Consider the following 13,865-nt stretch of genomic DNA (forward strand, 5'->3'; position numbering starts at 1 on the left):
TTCAGCTAAAACCTGCTCCCTAGAAGGAACCCGGCGCAGTGAGCTGGCTCAGAAAGGTGGGCGAGGAACCAGTCAGGCGCAAGGCACTGCAGTGGACCATTTTGTTTCACTTAATGCTATTTAAACTGTACACTGTGCATATCATACAGTTTTTAGTTCATTATTTTGTGATTTCTCCTCCAGCTTTATTGAGGTATAATTGACAAATAATTTTAAAATGTAAACCCATTTTTTAAAAAAGAGAGAAGAACCAGTGTCCAGAAGCCAGGAGAACATGAGCTATTGCAGTGTCAAGAGGGACAGTTGCATTAATACTAGTTTGATGATTTCATTCAGTTGCCAAGTAAGGATGTATCTGGGTCCAAACAAGAAAAGATCTCATTCCATTGCTCAGAATAGCAGTGGAAGGCAGGAACTTGATGGCACTGGGAAGTGAGAAATAGTCAAACTGTAATAATAGCTAGTCAACATCCAGTGCTTACTATAGACCAGAAACTGTCCTAACGATATTATCTTACTTAATCTGATATTTTCCTGACTTTACACATGAGGAACTGAGGCTCAGTGAGGTATTGGAACTTCCCTGATGTCACACACTCTTACCCCTCTGCCTGAGGCTAAGGGGCCAGAGGATGTTGTGACTGACTTCTCTTTTCTGGACATCAGTAAAATCCAATTTAGCAGTTTCTATCTTCAATGCTCTCTCAAGGGGCCTGTGAAATACACTGACACTGTGGCAGTTGTCTTAGCCCGACATTTGCTAGGTTGCCCTGGGCCCCCACTGTGTTAGGGAAAGCCAGGAAAGAGTATGGAGTACAGCTGGGATTCAAATTTAAGCGTTTCTGGATCCAAAGCTCACTTGCTTGCACACTGAATGACTTCACTTCTCGTTACCTCTCCAGTTAGAATCAGAAAGAGCTGTATAGGAATCCTGCTTCTACCATTTCTTAGTTGTGTGGACTTGGGCCCCCAAGTCGCTGAACCTCTCTTATCTCTGTCCTGTGGGGTAATAAAGGGACTACCTTCCAGCTGGTTGGTAAGGATAATTCACAATTCCAACCTGGCAAAGGGGAGTAGCTTCTATTTTCCACAAATGCCAAGCCCTTACCCCTCATCTCTTAGGTCAGGACAGAATCCCACATTTTATTATGCTTCAGATCCGTTGGTAGTGAGGGCACAGGACAGGTGGGTGGTCAAGCCCCAATTTTTGGACCCCATCTTAAAATGACTCTTTAGGGTAAGGGTGGGGTTTAGGAAACTGCTTGTTGGACCTGTCCCCAGGGAATCTGGATGCCTACAATTCTTGTATCTGGCTTCAAGTAACTTTGGATAGTGCTTGAAATCTAAGCTTTCAGACCAGTGGGATGTGAACCGCCTTTGCCAATGTTTTTGAGCCTTTCCTGCCCTGGCCTCCAACTGTGTCTGTGCATCCTCCCTTTCCCTCTGGCCTAACCTGTCTTTATCTCCCCATTCATTATGACCCCCGGCCCTTACTCTTCCCTTTTCTTACTTCCTAGCTTCCCTCCACCTCTTGGTGCATCCTCCCCGGAGCTCAGCCTGCATTGCTACCCACCAGCCATTTCTCTGCCAGTCCCTTCCTCTGCAGCGCCATTTCTTCCATTGACTGGGGAGGCTCAAATCAAAAGTCACCTCCTCCAGGATATCTTTTAAGCTCTCTTTGAGCTCTCTAGAACTTTGCGGGTGCCTTTATTGTTTTCAAATTGTGGTAATGTGAGATGATTTTTCTGGCTAGGGTCTTCCTGGTGGACTCATAGTCCGCATATGAAATCTCTCAAGGAAATGTGCACCTTGTGGGTGCATTTCCCCTTCCTTCGCTCTCCAACCTTCCCTCAACCCTCCACCTCTCCCCCACCCCCACCAGGATCCAAGACTTTATTCAGCTTCACAAAGGGGTGGAGAGCAAGATCAAGAGAGGAAGACAAGCCTGCAGGCTTTGCAGAGAGGCTGAGAGACCTGGGAAATAAGATGGGAAGATGGGGGCTCCTGAAAAAGTCAGACAAGCAATTACTCTGCGGGGCTCCCACAGCTTTTGCAGAGGGCCATTGCGCAAAAGTCCATAACAACTGAGGGAAGTCTCATGTTCCATTTATGGGGAGGGTATGCTTGTGCCAAGCCAGTGAGGCTCTTGCTGTGCCAATTATGACCAGAAACCCTATACTTCTGCCAAAGTAACAGGATTTCCCTAGTAAGTCCCTTACTTTCCACCTTGTCTAAAATGACTTTAACACCAAGAGAATACTTTGCCTCTATGTCCTTATTTTTAATCTTCCTATCAACCATTAACCCTAGTGAAGGCACTCAGCACCCAGACTCACCTAGCCTAAAACCAAGGAGGGGTGGTTCTCACTCCTGGAGAATTACTGGAGGGGCAGACCACACACAGTCTGGGGCCATACCTCCAGCAACCACTTTTATAAATGGAAACTGTTACTGATGTTCCCCCAAAATTGGCTTCACCTCTTGCTGGGTGTGGAGCCAAAAACACAACCAAGCCAAAGATTGGGAGAAGGATTTATTACTTGAAGCAAGTAAGGAAAACACCCAGAATCTTTCCTGAAACAGTGTCTCCCCAACAGCAAAATTGGGGATGTTTTAAGCTAAGGGTACATGCATATTCATGAAGGGGCTTGAGCAGAGGAGAACTCAGCATAGAATTGGGACAAAAGCTGACTGAGTCCAAGCTTTAGTTGATTGAAGTTAGGAGGGTTAGAAAATGTCAACCTCATCATTTCTTAATTTCTGACCAGTCTGGGGTCACGTAGCATGTGGTGACCATCCTCTAACTGGGTGGGGGCCTTAGGTCCTGAAGAACAACTCAAAGATAGAGATATAGATATATATATATATCCCTTAAGGAGAAACTAGGACTCTGTTTTATTGCTGAACTATGGTTTTTGGTTTTTTGTTTGTTTATTACTGCTGTTCCTGTTCCTGCATTCCTTTGTTCCCTTAAGGTCATTAATTACTGAGACCTGTTCAAGGGCAAGCATCGTGGCTAGACTTAGATCACAAAATGGCTTAGGCCTAAAACGGCTTCTCATGTCATTAAGCTGTATCTGGTTCTTTTCTTCCAGGAACCTCCTACCCCATCTGCTTATACTGGGGCCTCAACCTTCCCCAAGATATGAGGGACATCTTCCTTCCCTGGAGAGGTTGATGGAGCAGAGAATCCCCAGCCTAGGTCAGTGGAGCTTGCTTCCAAGAACTGGCCTATCCCCAACCAACACCACCACCACCCAGCAGCCCTGTGGCCAACCCAAGTTCCTGCAGACTTGTATGTCCCAATAGTTCTCCTCCCCTGGCCCACACTCAGGCTGCAGGCTTCCAGGTGACCAAAGCCTGCATGTGAGAAGTGTCTCAAGCACAGCAGGACACCTGCTGCTGATTTTGACTTTTTGTCCTTAGACTGTTTGAAAGAGAAATGTCACTTCTCCCACGAAAAGCAAACAAGTACATGGCTATATGAGAGTAAGCGGATGCTTGAGTGTGTGCTGCCAGGGCTGATGGTGGTTACAGAATGCTCAGGGGACATCAAGGTGTTCCCTTGGTATAAACTGTGGTCAAAACATGTATATTTTTCTTGAGAGCTGCCAGGTGGGAGGCTGGGCCTGGGCTCTGCCCTCCAGGAGACAAAAATAGGGTAGGCATTGGTCTCATTTTATCACAAGGGGGCAACCTTTGCTGAAGGAGACCAAGTGCTGACCCCAATGCTTTGCAGATAGTGTTAGAGGAGGCAGATAGCTACATATGAGCAGAGAAAGGGGAACACAGACCAAATGGCACAGAAATTGGGCAGAAAGTAGCATAGGCCAAATGCAGGAAAACATACATCACGTAAGCACCAGGGGTCACTGAGCAGAGAATGAAAAGCAGAAACCTCTGGGCTAAGTGGTCACACCTTTGGGGGTGATAAGTGGCCCGGAGGCCAACAAAGAAAGGTGGGAAAAGGCAGGAATTTATAGTGTCTGAATGTAACTGAGACAGGAGGGAAGGGGACAGGGCACAGCCACTCAAGAAATGACAGCAATTAACACCAAAATGGTGGAAGATTCACCTCCTAGTTGGCCTTGAAGATTAAGAGGTTTGACTTCTAATAGGCCTTGAGCTTCGTTATATGCTCATGGTAACAGCATGATCAAACAACATGCCGGCAGGCACCATGACAGCCCCAAGGCTAACCGCAAAAGGCCAAAGAATGGGTGGTGGCCCAATCCCTGGGAATCCCAGCCCCTTCCCCAGGGCAGTTGGATTGATCCCACCTGTAGGCCTGTGAAGCTACTGAGACCATTAAAAGCAACACCACCACGCCTAGTGGTCCTTTGCGCTCTCTCCCCCCTTTGGAGATGACCCGCACTCTGTCTATGGAGTGTGTACCTACTTTTACTTTAACCTGAGCACCCAATTCCCACACCTCGTTCTTGGCCTTTCTCTTGCCTTTCAATGTATCTCTCTAAATAAATCTACCTTCACTCAACTGTGGCTCACTCTTGAATTCTTTCCTGCACGAAGCCAAGGACCCACACTTGGTGGGGCATGTCCCAGGGGCTCAACCGAAGCCTGGGACACAGCCCTTCTCATGCCCCACATCTGTTTTCCTGCATCATAACCGTTTGCCTATTATGCCCTCATTTCAATAAAATTAGCCTTGCAGGTTAGAAGTACCCATCATGCACCAACACCATGACACTTCTGATCCAGCCTAAATAAGGACAAAAATCAGGATGAAACTGGATGAAGATCAGGGACTAGGACCCCAGACCCTTTCCTCCCTGATGAATATTCCGCCCATTCATTTTTACAGTCTATGTAACCAACCTGCCAAAGAAACTCGGGGAAGCCGCTCACCTTAGCCTGCTGGCTCTCCCCTTGAGACAGTACTATCCATCCTGTAATAAATTCTCACTTTACTCTTTTACTACATCTTGTCTCTGAATTCTTTCTGGGACAAGAACCTGGAAAACCAGTTACATCCACCAGCAACATCTTTGGCTGGCCAGCCAGGAGATTTGGTAAGCCAATGCCTCTCACCTCCCTTGTGCTTGAAAGGCTCACTCTCTCCCTCTGCCTCCCCATCTCTCCCCTTCCCTCCCTCCCTCCCTCATCCTCCCCATCTCTCCCCTTCCCTCCCCTTCCCTCCCTCCCTCCCTCATCCTTATCATCAGTCATCTCTTTCGGACCTACTGCCGCAAAAATGTGGCCAGGAGTTGAGCATGCAAATCCCTCTACAGCGCTTGCCACTAAAAATGTCTCTCCTGCGAGGGTGAGAGAGACAATAGGTCTGCCTGCCCACCGGAAGACAATTCCCACGCCACGTTATCTTGGCTCATAGTTAAAAACATAGCACTGCACCCCCCAAAAAGACTACTTTTGGCCTTGGGAGCCTGCCTCAGTCCCAAGCCAGAGGAGGTCTCCCTTTCACCCCATATTGTAAACGCCACTGTCTGGAACACCAAGGTCTCTGACAGAGCAACTATCGTCAGGCTACCATTAAAAATGAGACCGCCTGAGACTATAGGTAAGCCTCTTCAACCAAAGGCCAAAGCGAGTGCCGTAATTTAAAATGTTCCCAAACCTAGAAAGGATCCTCAAAAGTGTTTGTAAATAAGTTTCCAAAATGGGAGACTGCCAGTCTAACTAAAATAACCACAACTGCTATTTAGAGCCTGACAGAATTTTGGGAAAAAAAAGACTTCTTCCCTAAGCTGAATAAAAATAAAAAACTGTTCTTGTTTTACAAATCTAGTCTTTACAAAGCAAAAAAACTAAAAACAAAGACTCAAAAATAAACAAAATGAGAACTCTTAGGTAAACTTAAAATAACGATGTTTAAAAATGTCTAAAATTGTCTCTGGCAATTTTGGTAGTTGAAACTTAAAACTAAGTTAAATTTTAAAAAACTCACTGTCATTTATAAAATATTAAAACATTCATTGCTATGCAGGTATAAATTTATCTACCTTTGCCTTAAAAAAAAACTAGAGTGTAAGTTTCCAATCCAAAAAAAAAAAACCACTGATACGACAACCAGTTCACAATTGCTTGTGGGTTTTTTGTTTGTTTTTATCACCCACAGCAACAACAGCGCTGAGGCTAGGCCAGGGCAGGAACTCGGAAGCCAGAATTTCGTGTGACACACTCCCTGCGGGAAGCGGGCGTTAAAGACGCGTTTCAGCCGTGGCCGCGGCCTCGCCTCTCCGCGCCAGGCTCCGGTGTCTCTCTGAGTCCCAGTCCCCCCAGGAGTTATACTCTCGGAGCTGGGAACCGTTGGACATCCCAGAGCTCCGGCCCCGCCCCGCGGCTCCTCGCGGCCACGCGACTGGCTCCTCGGGCGGGGGCGGGGCCGGACACCGAGCTGACGTGATGGCGTCAGGCGCCGCGGCCGCCGCTTCCTGTTGTCAGTGGCCCGGAGGCCTCAGCGTCGGGTCCGAGGCTTAGGGGCTGCAGCGGCTGGGAGTGTCCTCGACCCCCTCCCCGCCCACTCTGGTGAGTTAGGGGTCGGGGCCGGGGCCACTGCGGGCAGCGGAGGGGCGGGAGGGCCGAGAGGCGAATGGGCGGGGGCACAGGAGCCCTCTCTGTGATCCCACAGAGACGTGCCTTGAGACTGCCCTGCTTCAGAGCCCTCACCCTTCCCAGCCCAAGCCCCGCGCCACACTCTGACCCTAGCCTTCAGCCTGCTTTGCTTGTCCCCTCCATTTCCCACCTGTGACCTGGCCTCAGCCCTACCCCCACCCCCTGACCACCAGTCTAGCGTAAATGCAGCCTCACCCTTGACCTCACTCTAGTTGAGTTCCAACCCCGACCTTGGCCACATCCCTCAGCCTCCCTTTAATACATCTCATCTTCACCATTCAATCCCTTTGGCAATTCTAATGCTGCATACAAGCCTCCTTGAGCCCACCATTCTGGTTTGCCCTTTTTAGGATCAGTTTTCTTACCTGAATTTCCCACACACCCCTGCTCTGCTCCCCAAGGTCTGTCCATCCTGGACACCCCACCTCTGTCCCACCCTCATTTAAGACCTGCCACCAAAGGAGATGCCCTGTTGAGCTCATCCTTTTCTTTTTGATAACTCTGATTTCAGCCCTTTCCTGAGTCTTAAATGTATCTTCTTGTGAGCCCAAGAGCCAGACTCAACCCCTAACTTCCTAGCCCACCATATACTTCCTTTCCATCTTCAAGCATCCTGAGGACAGCTCCATGCCTAAGTGTTTGCTCAGCTGCCCCCCGACTCTTGGTGCCCCAGTTCCTATCACCCCCACCTAATCTTATTAAAAGTGATGTCTCTTGTCCTTTCACCTCTGCTGTCCCCACCTGAGCTCTACACCTCAACTCTGCGCCCATTCTTCCCTTGACCCCATCCCCATTCAGTCCGAGAATTTAGTGCAGAATCCCCTGCCAACTGCACAAGCTGCCCCTCAACCGTCAAATTTAGGAGCTTGCTCAGAACCCAGCATTTAGAGACTGAGCAGCTTGGTAGGTGCATGCAGGGCCTCAGGTGGTAAATAAGTGTGGAGAAGGAGTGATTCCTGCTTTGGGTCAGGGGCTTTTCCTGGGTACCTGGTCCCACGTACCTGCCCCTGGGAATTAGGTGTCTGGCATTCATCTTAAATTACCTGTGCTGGTTGCTGGAATGGTAGGTATCACCCAGATACCTGGAACGTGCGGGTTGGCCACTCAGTTAGCTCACTCAGCCTGGGGCAATGGAAGCCGTCACTTCCTTTTGGCTGGTTTTCTGGCTGGGGAGAAACCTGAGTACCGCTGTATGGGATTCGCTGTGATCACAGAACCACGTCCATGTGTGTTGCCCTGGCACTTGTAAAGGACCCTCACCCAGTGCTCCTCTCAGCTAGAGCTGATAGCAGACTCCAACACAGAACATAAGGAATGTGATGGAAGCCAGAGATGATGGTACATGTTGTGAAGAGTACGCGTAAGAGGGTCCTGAGGAGGCCAAGGCGGATAAGCAGGCACAGAGGCTGTCAGATCACTTCCTCTTTTTGCAGGTGCTGGATCACTGAGTTTTGGCCATTTGGTTAGCCATGGGGAGCTGAGTTATCTCATAGTGGCTGAGGCAGACGGACAGTCCTGAGGCACCCAAACCCCATGCTCAGCATTTATAATCTAGGCTTTTGGGGTACAAATTCTTTCTAAATTCTGATGACCTACCTTCAAAGGGTTGGCCATTTGGCAGCAGTTTTAAAGGGTCTCAAACAGGACCTGTTGTCTTTGCTTGCCATTTATATAGTCTGTTCCTTTGAAAGCTGAATGCCCTTCCTCCTTCAGTACCCACCCCCCTCCACATTAAGGTGCAGTATATCTGAATGGTGTTCAGCCTCCTGGCAGTGTGGTTTAGAATTGGCGGTGCGCCAGTTGTTTCCCACCACTTAAGAGTTGTAAACCTCAACTTTTCATGGTCTTTGAAATGAAGATTACCTGCCCTGAGCCTTATTTTTATTTCATTCATCTGTTCATTCAGCAAGTATTTTTTGAGCACCACTGTGTGCCTGCGTTTTTCCAGGCATTAGAAGTGGTGAATGAGTCAGGCAAAGTTCAGAGTTCGGTCCTTGCTAGAATCCTGAGGGACGTAGGACAAGAATGTGGGGGAGATGGGTGTTACCGGATGGAAGGAAGGAGGGAAGAAAGAAAGATACCTAGTGTTCACTGCCTTCACATTTCCGGCCTCAGTCACTAGCCCTTGGTTTGGGAATCACAGGCTAGACATTTCTCACCCTCCAGCTGGTGTCCAGTTGCTTCAAAGGCCTCATTCGCCTAAACTCACAGGACACTTGTCCAGAAATCCAACTTTCTTCAGGTGGAAGGAGGTGCTGTCTACTCACTCAGCACTCACATGTCTGAGAGATCAGCTGCCTTTCTGAATCAGAAGATAACTTTGTCATTCTTTTCCAAACATGACTCATTGATTGATAACAGCAGCTAGATGGCTTAAACGTCGGGCTGTTTGTTCTGAACAGCCAGGTACAGAATTGGATTCAGGCTATAGAGAGAAAGCTATTGGGAATGGCTAACTCTCTAAGGAGAAGAGGTTGCTGTTTATTGATGGATGGAGTATTTCAGAAGCAGTGAAGCCAGGTCATCCGTTTCGTCTTTTAATGTAAGTCTCACCCAAGCCATCTTTTCTTTCTTTCTGGGTCTCTGGAGGCAGTGAAATTGGACGTATATGGAAGGCCAGGAAGGTATAATGAAGAAAAACAAGCAGAACAATTCCTCCCTGTGTGTTGGAACATTTAAGAAAGGACAGCTGTGGAACTTGGGTACCATGGAAGGGACCTGGCCTCAGCTGGTTGGGACTATAGACCTGATGGGCAAGATGGTTTCTTGTGGATTTTAGCCTTATTTGATAAAATGGAGCTTCTGAGTGCTAAGTTAATTATTACTTAGTCTATAAGTAAATAATTTTGCCTGAAACTCTTAGAACCAAAGACCTGAGATGGTTTGATCTGATGAAAGGCACAGGAATGTGGAAACCAGAGAATTCTGTCCCTTACATGGGGCTCTTTTCTGCTGAGCCTCAGTTTTCTCCTGTGTAAAAGAAGGATAATCATCCTTCTGTCACAAGACTGTTTTAAGAAGTAAATGAGATTAGAGAAGGGTGAAGAGCTGTGTCAGGATGAATCGATACTTAGGGAGTGAGGTAGACTTCACATGGTTAGGAGTTGCCTAAAGGGAAGACAGAAGTCACCTTTTCTGCTAAATTTCACCAGTGATGTTTGAAGAACCCTTTGGTAATATTACTCCAGTTCTCTTCTTACTCTTTTTAGCCTAAATCACCTTGAAGCCACACCTCTTCTTGGTTTGGTTCTTGGTGTCAGTGAAGAGTGTTCTGAGGACCGGAAGTGAAACCAGTCCCATGGGATGGTAGATTGGGGGTCTGGGCCTCCCAGGAGAATGATGGGGTGCTGATGCAGCACTCAGGAGACCCAAAGTCCCATTCTGGTCCCACCACCAAGTTCTCGAGTCCTAGGCTGTCAAATTCCTGCCTCTGAGCTGGTTTCCTGCCTGCCCGAGGCACGATGGAGCAGACATGCACAGGTAGGGAGCTGAGGCTGCCTGCAAAGTGTGCCCTGAGTTGTGGCCTGAATCCCAAAGCCTCAGTCCTATTGTATGAATTGTCAAGTGGCTGTTCTCCTTCTGGACTCCTCTGCACTCTCGTCAGTCATTTGGTGGCTTTTCCGACACTTGGTTTTAGGCGACAGTTACTCATCTCTTGTCTCGCCCTGCTCTGGTCTCTCAGCGTCAGCTTTCTTCGGGGTTTTAGCAGACCATTCCTGGGCTGGGGCACCCGCTTACGAATAAGCTTCCTTCCCTCCAATGAATGTTATTTTCAGTTAATTAGTTAATGAGGCCTTAATGGGCCCAGGCTATCATTCAGATTGTTTTGGTGAAGGCATTCCAGGCCTGGCCTGTGGCTGGCTGAGGGAAGGGCAGTTTTGGAGCTTGAGGCTCTGTCTAGAAGGTCAGGCCTGAGGGAAAGCCTTTGGCTGCTGGAATTGCTGAAAGGGCCTGGAGCCCAGAGTCTTGGAGCCAGAGAGTCTGGACTTGACCTCCTGGGCTACACTAGGTAACCTGGAAGGAACCTAGTCTCCAGGCTCAGGCATTTTTTTCAGGAGGGACTGTCTGCAGCACATACCCCTTTTCCTGTTCCCTGGGTGGCCAGAGTGTGGCGAAGGGCCCCTGAGAATCCCTGGTGTGTGGGAGGGGGAGCATGGTGAGAGTGAGGCAGTCAGACGGGGGCCAGTGTTCTATGGTCTGTCACACCCTGAGCAGAGCTGGCTCTGCAGGGGCCGCCTTCCTAACACTTCTCTCCTTCTGCATGTCCTTACTTGTTGAGGTTGGCTCTGGGTCCTGTTTACCCTTCACCAGCTCCAGAAGCCAAGGATTGAATCAGAGCATCTTCCACTGTCTAGGGCAACGCTGCTTCTCCCATTTCCAAGCGTCATGCTCGCTATCCTCCTGTAAACCTTTCCCACCAGACTGACCTCAGTGTTCCACTGCACCCCCTCACCTGGACCCCCAGCTGAAGAACCCTCCTCCTAGGCCCCCCTGCCCTTTTGCCCCCCCCACCCCTTAGCCCTGGCTCACACCTGCCTCTTCCAGAAGAGCAGTGATCACACCTCTTCAGAAGTCTGGGGGTTTCCCTTGAGCTGGGGTTGGCGTTGTCCTGACCAGAGGTAGTGGTGTCGGCCACTTAGTAGCCCTGGAATCTTGGGAATTTCCTTGACCCGGGTCAGCTTCTATTTCTCATCTGTCATCTGAGGTAATTAAAATGCTCCTAGGGTGGTTAGAAGGAATGAATGAGGCAATATACATAAACGGTACAAAATCCATTGAGCATGACTTGATTTTGTTAACTTCTTTGGGCCATGAGTTTTTGAGAGCAAAGACAACAATAACCTTTTTCTTTCTTTTTTCCTCTTTTGGTGTCCATTCATGCTTAGCTATGTGACTTACTAGAGATGTGTTTAGATGTGGGTGGGGCCAGGCCAGGCAGCAGTCCCCTCAGGCTCAGGCCAAAGGCCCCACCCCATCCTTCTTACCCTCAGCCACCCCCACGAGAGGGCCTGAGAGATTTACCTGTGTACTGACTTCAGCTACTTGTGCACACTCATTTAGGCAATAGCATTCTTTGCTTGTAGATTTGGGTGGCCACATCCACTAGGGTTATAGATATCCTTGGTAAATATCAGGCCCTGTGCTCGGTGTTTTCCACATTCATAACCTCCATTTGAGAGGCCCGGTGCGTGCCCCAGCATGCTTAGCTGGTTAGTGTCAAATTGAGATTAGAACCCGTGTTGTTCTCCTTTAGACATATTCCTGTGCAGCTTAAACTAGACCCTCAGCCCAAAGGAGAAGCAGATGTGTAGCAAGAGAGCCCTTCCTTTTGAAGCTGTTTCAGTTGTGCTTTTCCCCACTGAGTTGGCCGGCCCTGGGCTAGGACAGGAGTCAGGGGACAGTGGCAGGGCCCAGGCCCTGAATGTGAATGGTGAGCCCTGCACCAGCTTTTCATTCCCTGCTTTTCATGTCAGCCATTGGTGTGGAGTAAAGAGCCTTTTCTACCCACCCTTGGGGCAGACCCACCCATGTCACATAGGGACCCTCAGCTCATGAGATCCGAAGCCTCAGACGTTTTTTCCTTCCTTGTCTCCTTCCTTAAAATCTACTCTTGGTTTTCACTTTTGGGTTCAAAGTCCTTCCAGTTGCAGTTTGAGTAAGATGAAGGCTGGGGGTGGGGAGGAGATTGGCTGAGGCAGTGATCATTCATGTGGTCCCGTGTATCTCTTCAGGTGTCATGTGATTCTTCTGGGAGCTGCTGCTTGAGTGGAGATGCTCTCAGTGGTGGAGAATGGACTGGACCCCCGGGCTGCCATCCCGGTAGGTAACAAAGGAGGATTAAGGGTGGGGGAAGGGATGCTCAGGACAGCCATTCCTTTGGTTTTTCTCACTTTGAAATGAGTTGGCACTGTCCAGAAAGAGAAGACTTGAGAAAAAGTTATAGCAGAAGCAGGCTCTGAAGAGATCCTGCCCTTTCTAGATCATCTTATTGGTGATAAAATGAGGATTTATAAAAAAAAAAAATGGAGATTTAATATAGGTTACCCGAAGACCAAGAATTCCTCCAAAGAAGATATACAAATGACCAATAAGTACATGAAAAGATGCTCAACATCATTAGACATTAGACAAAGACAAATCAAAACCACAATGAGATACTTCTTCGTAACCACTAGAATGGCTGTAATCAAAGTGGCAGACAATAATATGTATTGGTGACGATGTGGAGAAATTGGAACCCTCATACATTGCTGGTGGGAATGTAGAATGGTGCAGCCATTGTGGAAGACATTTTGATAGTTCCTCAAAAAGTTAAGCATAGGGTTGCGTATGACCCAGCAATTCCACTCCTAGGTATATATGCAAAAGAATTGAAAACATATGTCTACACAAAAACTTGTTCATGAATGTTCATAACAGTGTTGTAGCCAAAAAGTGCAAACAACCCAAATATCTATTAATTGGTGAATGGATAAATAAAATGTATACCTATGCCATATTTGGCAATAAAAAGGAATAAAATACTGATATATGCTATAACATAGACAAACCTTGAAAACATGCTGAGGGAAAGAAGTTAGACACAGACGGCTGCATGTTGTATGAAATGTCCAGAACAGGCAAATCCACAGAGACAGGAAGATTCATGGTTGCCAGGGGTTTGGGGAGAGGGGAATAGTGAATGACTGCTATGGGTACCGTGTTTCTCTGCAGGGCAGTGAAAATGTTCTAAAATTAGATAGAGGCAATGGTTGCACAGTTCTGTGAATATGCTGAAAACCACTGAGCTGTAAATTGTAAATGAGTGAATTTTATGCTGTGTAAATTATGTCTTATTAAAGCTGTTCTAAAAAAAAGAACATTTAACTTTTCAAAGAACATTAACATTAATTGTGTTGGCTAAAATAAAAATGAAACACTGAAATATTTGTCCATAATCTTATACCTAATAATTTAAGCCAGTTTTTCTCAGCTCCCTCTAAGCTTTTCCACTTAGGTGATTCTGACATACTTGCTTATATTATAATAGAACTATCTTTACTCTGTATTTCCAAAGGACTTTATGTTTTTTAATAGTTTATTCACTTAGCAAACATTTATGGAGTACACGTGTCAGGAACCAGGCCTAGTGTTGAGGGCACGAGGATAAATTGAAAAAACTAGCCCTGCCCTCAAAGAGTAATCCCCCCAGTGCTGTAAATCATGAAGTATTCTTTCCATTTAACAGATGAAGAAATTGAGGTTCAGAGAGGTTAAGTGAAATGTCTGAGGTG

The 13,865-nt window shown here is 47.5% G+C and overlaps 1 protein-coding gene across 3 annotated transcripts in view; it reads left to right on the forward strand.

Annotated features, from left to right (window-relative positions):
* Positions 1–6,397: 6,397 nt before the first annotated feature.
* Positions 6,398–13,865, forward strand: part of PLEKHM1 (pleckstrin homology and RUN domain containing M1) — a 46,199-nt gene continuing 38,731 nt past the window's right edge. For 2 of the 3 annotated variants that reach the window (XR_012059728.1, XM_031685418.2), the window contains exons 1-2: positions 6,398–6,504; positions 12,324–12,411. Coding sequence is in view for 2 of the 3 variants with exons in the window: in XM_031685418.2 (XP_031541278.2) it covers positions 12,364–12,411 (48 nt within the window). In the remaining variant the exon portion in view is untranslated. Of the gene's footprint in view, positions 6,505–9,000; positions 9,134–12,323; positions 12,412–13,865 lie in introns of those variants that run through there. The other variant, XM_072939143.1, reaches the window with a different exon arrangement.

This window comes from Vicugna pacos, chromosome 16, assembly GCF_048564905.1.
Source record: "Vicugna pacos chromosome 16, VicPac4, whole genome shotgun sequence".
In the NCBI taxonomy this organism is placed as follows: Eukaryota; Metazoa; Chordata; class Mammalia; order Artiodactyla; family Camelidae; genus Vicugna; species Vicugna pacos.